This window comes from Ursus arctos, unplaced genomic scaffold (assembly GCF_023065955.2).
Source record: "Ursus arctos isolate Adak ecotype North America unplaced genomic scaffold, UrsArc2.0 scaffold_31, whole genome shotgun sequence".
Taxonomy (NCBI): domain Eukaryota; kingdom Metazoa; phylum Chordata; class Mammalia; order Carnivora; family Ursidae; genus Ursus; species Ursus arctos.
In genome coordinates this window covers 4,215,319-4,233,719 of record NW_026622997.1, presented here as the reverse complement: position 1 = coordinate 4,233,719, position 18,401 = coordinate 4,215,319, and the positions used below count along the sequence as shown (strand labels likewise).

Sequence of the window (18,401 nt, the reverse complement as noted above, 5' to 3'; positions counted from 1 at the left end):
GTGTGGGGTAACAAGGGTGCTGCGGGTTGAGTCTCTCTTCTCTCTTACCATCAGAGCTTCTTGACTCCCTGGTATGTGCGGTTTTTATTAAACAATTGAGCGTAATGATAAGTGTTTCTGTATCATTAGTCACATACCACTCAGTTCTGATAGCAGCCTCCTGAGTTATCGCTAATGGCCTTGCTCTTGGAACCTTCCCAAGAGAAAACCCCGTCAACCTCCATAAAAAGGCGACTTGAACGCAGGCAGCGGGGACGTTCACTCTCATCAGAAGCACTTACCCACTAAACCGGCACTAGAACCATGTTCGTTCACCTTGTCTACAACCAGCAGAACCCTGATGTATTCAACTGGCTGGATGCAACTGGACGTTTGTTTCACTTGTAAAATACAATTGACATAGGTCAAGATATCACTCAGAGAAGAGCAAAGTTTTGTTTTTGTTTCTTTCTTTTTTTTTAGAGCTGAGCGCTCTTTAGAGGTCTCAGCTACTTGGAGATGCTGGCGGGCCACGTGGCTCACTTAAACCTGCTCCTGCCCTCAGAGTCAGTATCCTGTCCTTCTAGTGCCTTCCTCGACCAGTGGTAGGGGTCCCCCTGGCGTCTCGGGCTCTCTCCTCCATCACTTCCACAGACTCTTTGCCCTGAAAGTCAGCAATTGTGGACCCAGGGGGGACACCGGTCCCAACCTATCATTTTACAGATGAGGGAACCGAGCCCTAAAAGGCCAGGTAATTGCTCAAAGTTATACGAATAATTAGCAGTAATAGATCCACCAATACTTGATTAATTTAAATGTATTTATTTCAACAAACACACATACCAGATGACACTGTGCCAGGCTCGGTTCCAAGGACTTTAAAACGATCACTTCATCTAAGCTTCTAACAACTCCATGCAGCAGGTCCTATTAGAACCAAAGGATCCTAATTCCCAGGCTGGTTTCCTTTCCAAAACACCACACGGCTTCTCTTCTGCTATTACCTTTCCCTACACTCAAACTCAGGATCAAAGTGCATCAACAAGGCAGAGAGGGTCATTCCCACAGAAACAAGGTCTCCAGTACCTCCTTTATTAGTAAATCTAAGGGGAGCTCTTCAGCGCTGGCCATGATCTCTGCAACCCCGGGCTCTTTCATGACATCTTCCTACTTGGAAGTCTCTTTCCTTTTCTCTGCCCATGCCCTCCTCCTGATGTCCTGCCTCTCTGGCAAGACCACTCAGGCAGCTCTGTAGGCTCCTTCTGGTCCTCCGGCTCCTAGTGCAATGACATCTCCAAAGTTCCTCCTCAGGCCTCTCGCCAGCTCACCTGCCACCCTCCCTGGAAGGTCCCATGTGTGCCCTAAGCCTTCAGTTATCACCTCTGTGCTGATGACTCCTGACCCTTTATCTTCAGCCCACTGCTTATCTAACTTTCAGTCCCACATGCTCCTCAATCTCAGAGTCCTGAGATCCTGCCAGTGAGCCACTCATCAAATCCTAATGACCCCAGCTCCCTGATAGCTCTTCAGTCTGGTTCCTTCTCTCCATCCTAGCAACCACTCCCTCTAGTCCTAATGGATCTTCTTGTCTTCAGTCGACTCCATATTATTTTCTTGAAAAGAAATCTGATCATTTCGTTTTCCTGCTTAAAATCATTCAGAGATTCTCTATACTTACCCAATAAAGCATAAATTCCTCAGCCACAGATTACAGATCTTTTGAAATCTTGCCCTGCTTACCACTCCAGATTCATGCTTGCCCTTCCTCTCACTCGCATGATTAGCTCCAGCCAGCCTGACCTCCTGACAGCTGTCCCAAAATGTCACAGTGCTTCTGTATCTTTGTTCCCTTGCACAGGCCGTGGAGGAGGGGATGGGTAGGCCATCACTCAGTAAGTACTCCTTGAATAGAATTGCCATTATTGTTATTACACGTCGCTGCCCTGACCTGAACAACACATCAACCCCATTTTAGCTGACTTGTTCTATCCCAGCATTGTTAAATCTGGAAAAGCTTCCCTGGCCCTTCTGAAGGGTCAGTCTCCCTCCGCTCCCATCGCACCTGTCACAGCACTTACCATAGGATACGAAAACCAGCTATTCACCTGTCACTCGCATTTCCTGCCCTATAGATCACTGAGGGGAAAAGACTAAGTTCATGTTTTCATTCCTGGTGTGGAGCATGTTTCTAGCACAGGAGAGAGGCTTGAAGATGTGCCTGGAGGGAACGAGTAAACCTTAATGCTGCCACTACTCTATTCGACAGCATGGTTTTGTACTTTTCCTCCAGCTGGATCGTGCTCACGGTTACCTGTCCTGGGAGCAGTGTTCGGAGACGCAGGTTGCTCTGGTGGGGTGGGCTCAGCGGGGACGAGGCTAGCGGGAGTGGTCGGGGCGCCATGCTCTGGGCTCCGTGTGGGGACTGTGAGAAGTGGGCTCTTCTCTGTGGAGTCTGGGCTGAATTCCAGTCTGGCTAGAGGAGGATGACGGGAAGGCATTAGAACCTAGGAGATCAATCACAAAGACAAACTGTTATGAAAGAAAAAAAACAAAAAATGTTGACCTCATTGAGCAACACAATGTCACTGACCTTTTACATAAATGAGATTCAGTGACATTCAAAACACCATGTGTAATATCCCAAAACACTAGAACTCTAGACCATCTTTTTTTTTTTAAGATTTATTAATTTATGAGAGAGCAAGCATGTACACATGTGCGTGTGAGTCGGGAGGGGGGTAAGGGAGAGAGAATCTCAAGTAGATTCCCTGCTAAGTGCAGAGCCTGTCACAGGGCTCGGTCCCAGGATCCTGAGATCATGACCTGATCTGAAACCAAGAGCTGGACGTGTAACCGACTGAGCCACCCAGGTGCCCCTAGACCATCTCTTTCAAATATTCTCTCTGCTATCTTTTAAAAAAATGTAAGAAAACTGTGGGCTGGACAGTTACTGTAAGTGAACAGACACACGCAATCGCTCAAGATGAAAAGAGAAAATAACTATAGCTGGTCCCTAAACTAGTCAGTAAGGCAAAAACTGAAGACAATCAGATAATTCAACAACCAGGCTTCTAGAGTAAACAACCTCTATTTGTACCATCTATTGTGCATAAACTGTAACTGGAAGTTACAGTTCTAGTTAGCCAACTTAAAGTTGGGTTTTTTTTTAAAGATTTATTTATTTGAGTGGGGGAGGGGGAGAGGGAGAGAAGCAGATTCCACTAAGCACGGAGCCTGATGTGGGGCTCAATCCCATGATCCCAAGATCACGACCTGAGCCGAGATCAAGAATCAGACGCTTAACTGACTAAGTCACCCGGGCGCCCCAGCCAACTTAAAGTTTTTAAATCATATATGATGTGTCGGAGAGGAAAGTTGCAAAATGTGATAATAAAATGCTCTTGTGAGCATCATCTGCCTGTGACTGTAGGAGCCAGGTAAGAAAAGTCAGGCTGAGAACACGGGAGACCCAAGGGGGAAGGTGCAGTGAGAAATCCACAGAAAGAAAAGCTCAAACTCAGATGTAAACCAGGGAAGGGGTCACTGGCGTTCATGGAAATCGCACACCGGCATCTCGACTGCAGTTGAGAAAAGTGAGGACACAGCAGATGTTCTGTGATTGGATACCTGATAACTGACATCACTGCTAATATTCACTGAATACCAGATATTTCAGTTCATAAAGTGTCAGGTATGACTAGACAACTGGTAAAACCTTCAACAACAAATTTCAGGAGCCAAGGCAAAAAAGATGAAGCATACATTTTTAAATATATTGATCAGACCACGACAAATCAATTGATAACCATTTTAAAAACCAGGTAGTGGGTTACAGGGAAGGAAAAATATTTTTCCCTATACCCTTCTAGCTTTTGGCTGAGACCACCACTCCCCATAATAAAAAGGCAGATTAATAGAAGGAAAACAAACTTAATTATGTATGTACAAATGTATACACAGGTGCCCCATAAAGATAGGAGATGCAAAGAAGTGACTAAAACAGAAGATTTCATACATTTTAGACCAAGGAACAACAGATTTGTGGAGAATTGACAAGACAAAGGGGTTTGGACTTGGGGGTAGTTAACAGTAAAGAAGGAACAGGGCTTTTGTACAAAGTCTTCTTGAATACAGTCTTCTCTCCCCTAAATGCCCTCCTGGTACAGGGAGGCTACCTTTCCCAGGAGAGACTGCTCTCCTGCTCGCAGATGTCCTTCCTGCACCACCACTTCCTAGGTGCCATTAATTCAAAATAATCAGTATGCCAAAGTGCCATGTTTGGGATGACATTCTGAGCCCCTACAGGGTCGACCATAATGTTAAGATGCTTGGTTTCTTTGAGGTTTCAGACACCAAGGTTTGTAAAGTGAGCACTAATAGAAGAGACCGTCCATCGCACCTGTGCTGAGAATGGTAGGAAGTTCAGAATCCCTGCAAACCAGAGCTCTAGAACAGGTGTCCACAGCACATGATAGTGGAGCCTCTGTAGAGGCCGCTTTGGGGCACCAACTTGAACAACAGAAACCTGAGTAAGGTAGACGGGCCCACGGTGACCTCAAACCCCCTGGCTGAATACAGACAGCCTCTAAGGTGACCCACTTCAAAATATCCATAAGCCCTAGGTGACCAATGAGCTACTTACACCTGAACACAGGTACCAAAAAGGGAAAATTGCATACGTCCCCATACCTCCTCCCCTTCCCCCTCCCCACCTTCCCCCTTCACTAGAGCCCCCCACCACTGCCTCCTGGCAGACCGCTCTGCTTTGCTGTCCTGCCACAGCTCCCTTGCAGTGTATTCTATAAACTTCTTTCTTCTTTGTTCTGCCCCGGGTGAATTCTTCACCACCTGCACTGCTGGCCTCCCCCTGATCAGCTTGCCCCATATTTGATGGCACCTCCCATCCAACTGGGAGACCCCCACAGCCTCTGTAAAATTCTACAAGATTAACCAGATTTTTTTAGTTTGAGAGAGTCTTGAAAAATTACTACCAAGTAGCAATAAAGAATGGAGTCCATAGACACCGGTGGGAAACATTAAGGTGCCTCTCGCAGGGTTCACAGCCACCACCAGATCATGGCAGAGGGGACAACAACTCCACTCCTGCCTCCTCTCCAGACCATTTCCCTTCCCACATGGCGCCTCTCCAGGCTGGAAGGGCACGCCAGTTCTTTACTCACTCTTGGGTCTCCATGACCTCCACACAGCGAGCTCCTTGCTAAGTCCTCGGCATGGAGGCCTCCCTGACATACCCCACCCAAAGAAAACGGATCCTCCATGGAAGCAATGGGTACCCCAGCCCCCCATTTCAGCCTTCAGTTTACAGCCTGGCTTGGTCATCAAGAATCTCAAATGTCTTGTTTCTTTTTTCTGTTCTTAATTACTTTGAAACACCCCCTTGAGGTGCACCCGTCTGGTCTTGCCCGCTTGAAAACAAAACCACAGGAAACATCCTTTATCCTCTACCAATTCAATCTGGATAATAGTTTCTACTGATTTGGAATCACCTGCTTCCTGATTCAGAGGAGGAGATGCTTACAAATGTAAACGTCCCTTACAAAAGGATAAATTCTTCTGTTTTTAAGAGCTTCTCTTGTTAGTGTATTGTCTCAAAAATAAGTAGTTGAAGTAATCCTTATGTCAAAAAGGGGCATATTTTCAGATCACATATTCTGATACCCTTCAATCCATTTTGAGTTAATTTAGGGGGCGTAAGGTAGGGATCTAAATTCAGTTTTTGTACGGAAATATCCAGTTGTCCCTGTACTGTTTGTTGAAAAGACTATTCTTTTCCCCATGGAATTTTCTCGGCACCTTTATTAATAAATACAATTGTACTATTTCAAATACTTTTTTCGGTGAGAGAAGAAATCTTAGTTTTTGTCATTAATTCCAAACTTTCTATGTTAGCAGAATAAAATTATATTTCTTATGCTGCAGATCTAATGTTTATCAACACTAATTGAAGGATTATCTACAACTCAGTTTAGTTAAAAAAAAAACTTAATTCGAATGTAGGGCAAAATTTATATTTCAGTGAAAATAAAATACGTCTATAGTCTCTCCCAGTTCTCTGATTCTAGACTTTCTCGTATTTGAGCTATTTGACAACTCTACCAGTTGTAGGTAACTGATACTATTGCAAAATAACTCTTGTCTATAGACATGTAGATTTTCCCCTATAAAAACCAGTTTTGTCTCTGTGTGCATATTTATTTCAATGTTCTTGATCTAGGAATGTGGGGTTCTGTAAATTCTCTTGTAAAACAATTACAACAGTGATTAATGAGTAGGATAAACAAACACATGTTCATTTTATATCTGTACAATTCCTGATTTTACCTTTCTTCGATCATTATCGTTTAACATAACCAACCTCAAAGAACTAATGAGCCATAAGATTCTTAACAGACTCTTAATTGAGACACTTTCATCCATAGAAGCTACAAAGTAAATGACTTAGAACATAAAAGAAATTAAATTGTGTTAATCTTTAGTAATGTAAGAACATGGTTAATCTTCGATAATTTCGGATTATTTTTAATTGGAAGTTTTTGAAATTTTAAGATAATGACAAGTATAAAAAAATCTGGAAACTCTGAAAAGTAGCAATAGGCAATGAAGTCACTTGCACTAAGCCCCACGTTAGCACACCAAGACTCGACGCCTAACTTAACTGCAGTTACAGCTTTCCCAGTCATGTAGTCTTCACTGGTCAGCCTGGAGTGTCTGGTCAGCACCAATGAGGTCATCAGCCTGGCCCCCACTGGTAAGTTACCTTGGCCTAAAACAAACCATTCTTTTACCCCCTCTGCCTCCAAAGCCTTCCTTATTGAACAGGACCTTCTATGGCTAGATGAGATGCTGCCTGATTTATGGATCCTCCGCATGGTAAATTAGATCTCAAAAACGGATTCAGGTGAATTGTTATTTAACAGACTTGGCGGCAGTCACGGTGGGCTCTGAAGCGCACTGCTGAAGGCAGTCAGGGACCATGAGAAACACAGCCGTGGCGCTCATGGACCCCTTTCTCAGTTCTCTTCCTCGCCTTCCCCAAGGGCCTGGGTAAGCCTCCCTCAGTTCTGGGCTCTGCTCTCCTTGCATTGAGCTCCCGGTCTCACTCGCTTCCCGGAAGTTCTCGTCTGTTGGAATCAGTAGCTCCACACTGAGCACTGATGTGATTTTATGTGAGGTCCGAGAGCCAACGGTCAAGATGGAATTCTTGAGACATTCTCAGTGCAAAAGAGGTGGTTCTGGGGGCGCCTGGGTGGCTCAGTCGTTAAGCGTGTGCCTTGGTGTTCAGGGATCGAGCCCCACATCAGGTTCCTCTGCTGGGAGCCTGCTTCTTCCTCTCCCACTCCCCCTGCTTGTGTTTCCTCTCTCGCTGGCTGTCTCTCTCTCTGTCAAATAAATAAATAAAATCTTAAAAAAAAAAAAAAAGAGGTGGTTCTGTTCAAGCTCCGGGGCAGGACCCTTGGGCAGAAAGAGCTGCCCTGGGATTGTGAAGAGCATCGGTTATAGACTTTCCAGTTGGGGGAGTACAGACAAAGGAAGTGTTCAAAAGGATTGCCCTGTCTTAAGACTCCCAGGATCCTGGAGGCCACCCTGTTGTCAAGCTAAGGTTGTTTTTGCCTCTAGCAAAGCATTACCAGGAAGACAGTGGGGGGTTTCCTGGAGGAATGTTCTACCCTGCCTGCCTCAAGTACTTGTCCGTGGGCTGCGGGAGGTAAGGACATTGAATTTTATCTACATTTCCTTTTGCCTTTGTTCTCCACATCAGGACCTGCAGGCACTTTGGACCCCAGGCCCCCATTTGACTGGAACCCTTACCTTGGTTCTGGCCCGGTGGCAGCTACAGCCCCCATTGGTTGAGGTCTGCTGCTTCAGCCCCTTTCCCGAGCCCGGGTTCCACGTTGGGAAAGGTTGGAATTGCGCACAGGCCTTCTCTTGGCCAGGACGCGGTGACGTCACCCGGTTCCGGCGCCTGTAGTAAGGCGTGCACAGGCTTGTCTTCTTCTGTGTAGATGGAGTCCGGCTGAAAGAAACGGGGTCCCTGCATTCTAAAGCATGAGGCACACCGCCTCTGGCACACCTGCTTACTTCGTGTGGAAGGACTACAGTCCCCGAAGCTGCAGACGTCTATACACACGGCAAAATCTAACTCAACCTGGAATCGCAGTGGCCATTATGAGGAATGTTGCAATGAACTAAGATCTCCTAGGAAGTGCCCTTGGCAGCAAGGATTCCCAAATTAAGCAAACAGAACGGGGATACCCATTTTAACTGACAGGCAGCAGCCTCCAAAAATCTTCAAAATTTCCAAATAGCTTCATTAAAAGACTCATTTCAAGTTTGCTGACTTGATGGCCTTTCAAACACCCCTGTATGGGCCCCTCCTAGAGTTGACAAGACTCTGAGGGATTTTCAGGTAAACTGCTATTATTATTTCCCTAAAACAGCCAAGGGGAAACTAAAATTAAAACTGTTTAAAAACCTTGCCAAATTCTGGCCAAATGCCACAGCTATACTCTCCACTTTAAAACCCACTCAGTCCCTCCAGGTAGGATTCTAGAAAAATGAGGAGCTGGCTCAGGATAAGATTTGTACCAGAGTTAGCTCTCACAGATCTGTCTGTAGTGTCCTACAGAAAAGTAAAAATAAAATATCTTTTACACCTTCTCTAGGAATGCCTCTCGAGTCCAGGGGTCATTCAGTGCTGCCAGGAATAGGATTATCCTGATGGAAAACTTCCTGGAAGAAGGAACATTCCCTCCCTGTCCCTTTGAGATTGAAATGTTATACAAACTTCAGTGAGGCAATTCTTCCTCTTCTTCTTCTTTTTTTTTTTAAGATTCACCTATTTATTTTAGAGAAAGAGGGCGCGCGTACACAGGAGCCAAGAGGGGCAGAGGGAGAGGGAGAGAGAATCTCAAGCAGACTCCCCACTGAGTGCAGAGCCCCACATCTCACGACCCTGAGATCATGATGGGAGCTGAAATCAAGAGTTGGAGCCAACCGCCTGAGCCACCCAGGTGCCTCTGGTAAGACAATGCTTATCAGAAGAACAAATGAGGGAAAGGTCATTTGAAATTTCGGCCAATGAAAAATCAGTGTCTTCTCTGTAAATATCGATAGAAAAAGTTTTAGCCATCTGGGCAGATAAACTTAACTTATTCCAATGGATTTTTCATCGACCTGAATTTCGAATGACCTTTCCACCTTTTGTGCTTCTTCTGATCTTTTATGGTGAGTGAGTGTATATTAGCCTATCTCTTTCATAGTTAAATTTTTACTTACTTATTCATTCATTCATTCATTCATTCATTCATTCATTCATTTTTAAGTAGGCTCTGTGCTGCATGTGGGGCTTGAACCCACGACCCTGAGATCAAGAGTCACATGCTCTGCTGAGCCAGCCAGGTGCCCCATCATGGCTAAATTTTTAAAATAAACATATGAAGTCTCTGCTTGTTTGCATCTGTCTGTATGCTTACGTGTAGCTTTGCACATGTGTGTCGCACCTGTGTGGTGGTTTCTATCTCTGGATGGCAATGCCCAAATTAATCTGTAAAAGAGTTCTATTTAATTGGCTTCAACAAATAAACACTTATTTAAATTAAGTTCTGAAAATGTAATAGAAACTAACTTAAATGCTTTTCAGGTTTACATGATGTAGGAAATATCTGATACAAAAGCTACTTTGCGTTTGTTGGCTTCCTGAAAACAGGCATGTCTTTGGAGTTAAGAGCATTAGAGTTCCAGCCGGGTTTACTCATCAACCAAGCCCATGACATCTCCATTACAAACTCCGTCAGCTAGAAGAATAACCCAGGGTGATGACTGATCTTGTCTAATGTCCAGGGGAGTTTCTGTAGGTCATCTAAACATAGTTGTTAAAAACAACTAAATTAAATAAACGTAAGTCGGATAAAAAGTTTTTAGGTCCATTTTTAAAACAGTTTCTCCAAATTCTTTTGTGACCTGAAATCTTAAAGTTTTGCTAAGTTAAATTTATTGACCATCCAGATTATTTCCTAATAAGATAAAATACTGAAACATTAACTACTAAACACAGGTTTATCCACTTTTTCTTCCTTTTATGGAGGATTAAAGATATTTTGGTCTATTACTAAGTAAGTTTTATATACCCATACTGAGAAATTTTCTGAGAAAGCCCATGTTTCTAGAAGTTATAAAGCAAAGAACAGGATGCTAATGAAAAAGTTCATAATTGCTCACTTCGTAATTTTCACGAAAAATTAAAAGATTTTCAGGGTTAAAAATCTAATATAGGTAATTAAAACTAGAAATAATATTACTAGAAATAAAAGGGAAAGGAATCTTAGGTGTGATCAGGACTAAGATTGGAATGAATTACATAAATGAGTTTTAATTCATTTATTATAATAAATAATTTATTATATATTATACATTATATATATTTATTATTAATATAATACATAATATAAATAATATATATTTATATATTATATATTATATAATAAATGATCATTTATTATAATAAATGATAATTTTTATATCATAAGTAAAATTAGTACAAAATTAGAATTTGATTTTCTCTTTGTTAGAAGGACAAAGGTTTCTTGGACGACTGGCTTGCTCTTGATAAGAGATTATGAAAGCTTTTTCTTTACCTTTTTCAGTAATCTGCCTAGAAGAAATGAAGACCTCGCATCTTGTCAAAAAATAATTTCCTGTGTTTCATGATCAGGTCTTTTGGTTACTCACAAAAGCTGACTCTTCTCTATTAAAAGATCAGAGGTCTTTTATGTTTGTGGGTTTTTTAAAAATTTTCTATATTTGCCTATGAAACGTTTGTTACTATGGTAAATGGATAACTAAGTATTACTTCACTTAATATTTGACTAAGTGTCTTAAAACCTTTTGACATAGTTTGACAAACTTTCAAAAATCAAGTTCTAAATCCTTTTGAACTCAGATTAACTTTGGGATTTTCCAGAGTGTCCCTGGAAAAAATCACACCAAAAAATTATTTTCCCTCCTTATAGAAGGGAGATGTTAAACTAATTAGGCTTATTTGATATGTTAAATGACACGGGAAATACTGCCAAATCATAAGTAATACTAAGCTTTATGTTGTATTTGTGTATAAGTGTTCTAGAAATTTTACGAAATGCCTGAAGTCTGATATATCTTGGTATAATGTTCATTGTACACGGACAATACCCTTTTTCTAGTCATTATGTTAAAATGGCGGATGTCACAAAAGAAAACAAATTGTCCTTGTTGATTCCATTATCAGGAACTCTCATCAGATCTCTGAACAATGGACTTTTTAAAAAGTCTTTTTCACATTTATTTTAGTTACTGTTTTTTTTTAAAGATTTATTTATTATTTGAGAGAGAGAGAGCACAGGGAGGGGACAGAAGGAGAGAGAATCTTTTTTTTTTTTTAAGATTTTATTCATTTGACAGAGAGAAGAGAGAGCACAAGCCAGGGGGAGCAGCAGGCAGGGGGAGCGGCAGGCAGGGGGAGCGGCAGGCAGGGGGAGAAGGAGAAGCAGGCTTCCCGCTGAGCAGAGAGCCTGATGCAGGGCTCAGTCCCAGAACCCTGAGATCAGGAGTTGAGCCAACGCAGACACTTAACCCACTGAGCCACCCAGGCACCCTGACAGTTAACTGTTTTACTCCGATACTTTTTCTTCTAGTTAGACAAGGGTTTCATTGGTCGAGTACACAGATTTAATGCAACCAAAGGCTGTGGATGACCTATTTCCAAGTACCGGAGAGGACGCGTTTGGTCTTAAGATATCAAGCCAACTGGTAAATACACTTTTCAGGAATCACTCGGAATTTAGCATCCTTATCCTTTCTGTTCCTCTCAAGACGTTATGAAACAGCGATAGCTTTCTTGCTCAAATGGTACAGATCCTCAGGAAAATCAGGAGCAAGTCTTCCGGATGTAAGAATTCTCGAGGTTTTACTGCCCGTCACAAAACATAAGTATGCAACACCATGTGAGTGTCTCCGGGTCACACTGATTTCTGAGTCAGGCCCTTCTTGGCCAGTTTGTCCAGCTGCTCCTTCCGGGCATCAGATGTCAGCTTCATACAGGTGGGGACGTTGCAGCACTAAGGCAGAGCCGACTGGGGCAGGCCCTTCCCGGGAGTGTGCCTGTGACCCAGGAGAGCGGCAGTCAGGCAGCAAAAAATACTCTGATACTTTGCAAAGGTGTTCGTGCAAAAGTATTTCATTTTCAAGGTGATTCGAGGAAAGGACTTTGGACAAGCACAGGTTTCTGACAACTTTAAGATCATAAAACTGAACTGGATAAGAGTTTCCAGAACTGATGGAAAAACTGGATTTAAGCAGAACAAGAATTAATTATATGGGACCGAATGAACTGAGGCGAGTGATAACGATCTTTATGAAACATTGCTTATTCTCCGATGTTTTGGTCTTCCAGATTTAAGGAAACCTTTTCTCTCAAGCTATCTATGACTTACAACAATTTGATAAAGTACACCTCTGTAAACAAAGATAAAATATTTACTCTGTCTCCCTACCTGTCCCCTCCAGACTTCTGAAATGCTTTTGAGTATTTTTTTATGGCAATAGTTATTTGCATAAGGCCTATAACAATCTGTTCTTGTAACAGGACACAGCTGACAACATTGGTTATGTTACCAAGGCTTAGATTGGATTATCATATTTGAAAAAGATGCACATAGACTCAAATATGGCCAGGCAGTTTTAAGGAACTAGAACTGACTTTCCGGAGCCAATAAAGCCCGTTGGGGAAAAAAAATCAGCCTGGTACCTTGTTTAAAAGGTACCAGCAAAGCAATCTTTTAAAACAGCTTATATGTTCCATCACTATTTTCGCTACACTTATGTAAATAATCAGGCCAAGTTTAATGCAAACGAACTACTTTTACCATGATTATCTTTGGTAAAAAAATGGGGGCGAATGTAGAGAGAAAAATTACATTTGCACTTCTGTCGACATGGAGACATCTAGTCCTGTCAATTGTCTTTGAGATTTTGTTATATACCTGTTCAACTGGACTGAATCCTGAATTCTTCTGGTTTCCTCAAATACCTGGCGAGGATTCACCAAACTAACCTTTCCAATTTTCTCCCACCTTGATGAGGAACCACTAAGAACAAGGCCCCCTTGAATCTCCTCTGAAGGGCCAAGACGAGCTCCTCACTGAAGTTCACGGACTCGAACCTTGGATACACGTGTCACAGCTGAAGAAGGCTGCGCCTGCCATCAGGTCCTGGAGACCCTGGAGACCTCTAATCAAATGCGCGAGGAAGAGAAGCAGTGGACATCTAGGTAGACTGCTTCCCTCCAAGAGGCCAGATCGATACTCCGTCCTTGAACTAAACGTGAAACCCTCTCTTCCTCTTTCTTTCCTGTGCTCTGGCACCGGCCTGGGAAGATAATGCCGTCACGTGTATCTCCCAGGCCACTGCTGATGCAGGTAACCTCGACCTCAGAACATGTTACTTCAGGCTGAATGCTCTGAACCCCTAAATGACCGCTGGCATCAACGGGCAAATGTAACAATCCCCGTGAATGAATCCGTTTGCAGCCACCTCCACGGGAAGTCTGTGCCCTCACAGGGTCTGCCTCTGTCTGTCTGGTGGGGTTCTCATTCTCCCTGGCCCATGAATGCCTAGACGGTGGGCATGACCGAACAGTACCCCTCAGGTTATCTAATGTTGTCCTAACTGTTCACAGACTGACACACCTCGCTGGTCAACTTCCCTGAGTTTACACCATTGAGATAAAAAGGTCAACCAGAGGGCATTCATAATTCGAAATTAGCTTCTGTGGGTAGGTCACCGTTTCCTTGGAGTGCAGATGAGGCTGTGACCCGGAACAACACCTTAACTCATGAACACGTTGCATAATCTGGTGCTGAAACAATGCCTGACCAGCAAAAATGCTTAGACTTTCTGGCCAAAGTTATGCTTAGTAATAGGATAGTCTTTGTTATCTTTTAGCTGAACGAGATGTCTATACCGGGGACACCACCACCTGCTGCATCTGGATCATGACTTCTGGAGAAACTGGAACTCAGTTAAGTAAGATCACTGAGCAAGCCACTTGGGTTAAAAACATGATTCTTTTAAGGGCACCTGGGTGGTTCAGTCGGTTAAGTGTCTGCCTTTGGCTCAGGTCATGATCTCAGGGTCCTGGGATTGAGCCCCGTGTCGGGCTCTCCACTCAACGGAGTCTGCTTCTCCATTCATGCTCTCTCTCTAATAAATAAATAAAATCTTTATTTTTTTTAAAGATTTTATTTATTTGACAGAGACAGCCAGCAAGAGAGGGAACACAAGCAGGGGGAGTGGGAGAGGAAGAAGCAGGCTCCCAGTGGAGGAGCGTGATGTGGGGCTCAATCCCAGAATGCTGGGATCAACGCCCTGAGCCGAAGGCAGACACTTAACAATGAGCCACCCAGGTGCCCCTAAATAAAATCTTTAAAAAAAAAAAAAGGTGACTTTTTCATCAATCAAATGGAATATACTAATTACAAAACCATCCAGATTTTGCAGGTGAAGAAACATACAGATAGCTTCAGAGGAAAGGTTTCTTTGATTCTGGAAAGATGGCACTGTTTCAAACAAGAAGTCGTAAAAATCACAATCACCCGCCTTAGTTCGTTCAGTCCCGTGTAATTATCTCTTGTTCTCCTTGAATCCCGGTGTTCCATCAGTTCTGGAAACTCTTAATCAGTTCAGCATTATGGTATTCTAACTTTGGTTGTCAGAAACCTCTGCTTGTCCAAAGTCCTTTCCTTGCATCTCCTTCAGGATGAAATACTTTTGCAGGAACGCCTTTGCAAAGTATCAGAGAAAAGCAATAATTCTCATAAATAAATGACAAAAGACTTTTTAAAAGATCCATTGTTAGGGATCAGGTGAGAGCTCCCTATGAAGGAATTGACAAGGAAATCTGTTTTTTTCTGTGACATATAATATTTTAAGATAGTAACTAGAATCCTGACTGATAACATTATAGCAGAACAGGTCGGATTTCTAGGAATTTCAAGGAGAATCACGGGGCACTGTAAAACAATACTCAGTTATCCTGTAACCACAGTGACAGACTGAAGACACTGACAGAAAGTACCTTAGTTCTTTTAATAGACAACACCCAGCTTTTTTAATTAAGTACCCAAAGAACTCGTAAAGACAGAGGAAGTTACTTGGCAAGATGAAATCTTTGTTTTCTAGGCATTTTACTTAGAAGGTAAAGAAAAATCTTTTATAATCTTATTAAGAGCAGACCGAGAGTTCAAGAAAACTTTGTCCTTTTAACACAGAGAAAACCAAATTCTAATTTTGCACCACGTTAGTTTTGATATTAGAATTCATTTAACTTATTTAAATTTATTCCAATATTAACCAGCCCTGCTCATGCATAAAATCCCTTTCAAGGATTCCTTTTCTATAAACTTTTGACAATTTTCTTTTTCCTCTATAAAAATATATCTCCATTTCTCATACCGTCTTTTACTGAAAAAACACATCCTACTTTCCTTCCATACAGAGATGTTTCCCTTAGTATTTCTCGTGACTTTAAAAATATATTACAACGTTTGGTGCACCTGGGAGGCTCAACTGGTTCAGTGTCTGCCTTTGGCTCAGGTCCATGATCCAACGGTCCTGGGATCAAGCCCCACGTCGGGTTCCTCACTCAGCGGGGAGTCTGCTTCTCCCTCTCCCTCTGCTGCTCCCCCTGCTTGTGCTCTCTCTCTCTGTCAACTAAGTAAATAAAATCTTTAAATAAAAATTAAAAAATATATATATTACAATGTTAAACCATAAAACCTTAATTTTGAGTGAAAATAAACAAGTAAACAATTATGAACTGTCTTTTATATTAGCACCCTGTAGCTTGGCAAATTTTAAAATACTTTTATTATTTCTAGAAACATACATTTTCTCATAGGGAACTTCTCAGTGTGACACAGGACATGTTTACTAATGGACCCAATTATCTTTAGCTCTTCTGCAAAAGGAAATCTGTGTTTACTAAATAATGCATTAGTATGTTATCTTATTTAGAAATGATCTAGATACTTAATGACTGTCCATTATGTAATTTAACAGCAAAACTTTAAAGTCTTAGATTACCAAACAGATTAGGGGAAACTATTTAAAAAGTTCACCTAAACACTTTTTTATCCTACTTACATCTATTTACTTGCTCTTAATTATGTTTAGAAACTTGATGAGATGTGATACAAAGTCAGACATCATCCCAAGCTATGTTTCTTTTTCTAATGTATTTATTCCATACTGTATAATATTTGTAGGCTGTATAGTCTATTTTTTTTTAAGATTTTATTTATTTGAGAGAGAGAGAGCCAAGTGGGGAGGCGGGGGAGAGACGGAGAGAGAGAGAAGCAGGCTCCCCACTGAGCAGGGAACCCATGTCTGGTCCCCCTTCGCTGGCTTGTCTGGCTTTTCCAGGGTCCCATCTGTAGCTCTGGTAATTACCAGAATTTGGCAAGATTTTTCACTAATTTGGGGGCACCTGGGTGGCTCAGGCAGTCAAGTCTTTGGCTCAGGTCATGATCGCAGGGTGCTGGGATTAAGTCCTGCATCGGGATCCTGCTCCGAGGGGAGCCTGCTGCTCCCTCTGCCCGCCACTCCCCTGCTGTGCTCTCTGTCAAATAATAAAATCTAAAAAAAAAAAAAAAAAATGAATAAAAAGATTTTCCACTAATTTTTAGTGTCCCTTGGCTGTTTAAGGGGAATAAGGTAGCAGTCTACTGGAAATTCCCTCAGAGTCTTCTCAACTCTGGGAAGGGCCCCTAAGGGGCCCTCCTTTAAGAGTAGATATCCAGGTGTCTGTAAAGTCATTCATTGGGCCAACTTTTGTTTACAGTCCGGTAAAGACAATTCAGAGAGAATACTACTGGAATGAGTACTCCATTAAAGGAGGATGGAGGGAAGAAGTAAGAGTACTTACTTTTTATTAGCCTTTTGAAATGGTCTTTTAATGAAGCTATTTGGGAATTTTGAAGATTTTTGGAGGCTGCTGCCTGTCAGTTAAAATGGGTATCCCCGTTCTGTTTGCTTAATTTGGGAATCCTTGCTGCCAAGGGCACTTCCTAAGAGATCTTAGTTCATTGCAACATTCCTCATAATGGCCACTGCGATTCCAGGTTGAGTTCGATTTTGCCGTGTGTATAGACGTCTGCAGCTTCGGGGACTGTAGTCCTTCCACACGAAGTAGGCAGGTGTGCCAGAGGCGGTGTGCCTCATGCTTTAGAATGCAGGGACCCCGTTTCTTTCAGCCGGACTCCATCTACACAGAACAAGACCAGCCTGTGCACGCCTTACTACAGGCGCCGGAACCGGGTGACGTCACCGCGTCCTGGCCAAGAGAAGGCCTGTGCGCAATTCCAACCTTTCCCAACGTGGAACCCGGGCTCGGGAAAGGGGCTGAAGCAGCAGACCTCAACCAATGGGGGCTGTAGCTGCCACCGGGCCAGAACCAAGGTAAGGGTTCCAGTCAAATGGGGGCCTGGGGTCCAAAGTGCCTGCAGGTCCTGATGTGGAGAACAAAGGCAAAAGGAAATGTAGATAAAATTCAATGTCCTTACCTCCCGCAGCCCACGGACAAGTACTTGAGGCAGGCAGGGTAGAACATTCCTCCAGGAAACCTCCCACTGTCTTCCTGGTAATGCTTTGCTAGAGGCAAAAACAACCTTAGCTTGACAATAGGGAGGCCTCCAAGAGCCTGGGAGTCTTTAAGACAGGGCAATCCTATTGAACACTTCCTTTGTCTGTACTCCCCCAACTGGAAAGTCTATAACCAATGGCTCTTCACAATCCCAGGGCAGCTCTTTCTGCCCAAGGGTCCTGCCCCGGAGCTTGAACAGAACCACCTCTTTTGCACTGAGAATGTCTCAAGAATTCCATCTTGACCGTTGGTTCTCCGACCTCACATAAAATCACATCAGTGCTCAGTGTGGAGCTACTGATTCCAACAGACGAGAACTTCCGGGAAGCGAGTGAGACCGGGAGCTCAATGCAAGGAGAGCAGAGCCCAGAACTGAGGGAGGCTTACCCAGGCCCTTGGGGAAGGCGAGGAAGAGAACTGAGAAAGGGGTCCATGAGCGCCACGGCTGTGTTTCTCATGGTCCCTGACTGCCTTCAGCAGTGCGCTTCAGAGCCCACTGTGACTCCCGCCAAGTCTGTTAAATAACAATTCTGGGCTCCCAGCTGGCTCAGTGGTGGAGCATATGACTCTTGGATCTTAGGGTTGTGAGTTCAAGCCCTACATCCAGTGTAGAGGTTACTTAAAAATAAAATCTCAAAAAAAAAAAAAATCCACAATAATTCAACTGAGTGTGTTTTTGAGCTCTAATTGGCCTTACTGAACGATTCATGAATCCGGCAGCAGCCTA

General features: G+C 43.0%; 1 protein-coding gene and 1 long non-coding RNA gene across 5 annotated transcripts in view; one reads left to right on the top strand and one right to left on the bottom strand.

Moving 5' to 3' along the window:
- Positions 1 to 18,401, bottom strand: part of KIAA0319 (KIAA0319 ortholog) — a 100,856-nt gene that overhangs the window by 49,929 nt on the left and 32,526 nt on the right. Inside the window, exons 1-3 of one of the 4 annotated variants that reach the window (XM_044388674.3) lie at positions 10,635 to 10,775; positions 7,810 to 8,032; positions 2,291 to 2,483 (exon numbers count right to left, since the gene is read on the bottom strand). In XM_044388674.3, coding sequence (XP_044244609.3) covers positions 2,291 to 2,477 — 187 coding nt within the window. In that variant the 5' untranslated portion in view covers positions 2,478 to 2,483; positions 7,810 to 8,032; positions 10,635 to 10,775. Of the gene's footprint in view, positions 1 to 2,290; positions 2,484 to 7,809; positions 8,033 to 10,634; positions 10,776 to 18,401 lie in introns of those variants that run through there. The other 3 variants (XM_044388673.3, XM_044388675.3, XM_026511275.4) reach the window with 3 other exon arrangements.
- Positions 8,860 to 18,323, top strand: LOC130542257 (uncharacterized). Its single transcript, XR_008956688.1, has 2 exons — positions 8,860 to 9,020; positions 17,286 to 18,323. It is a non-coding gene; the product is annotated as an uncharacterized LOC130542257 (long non-coding RNA).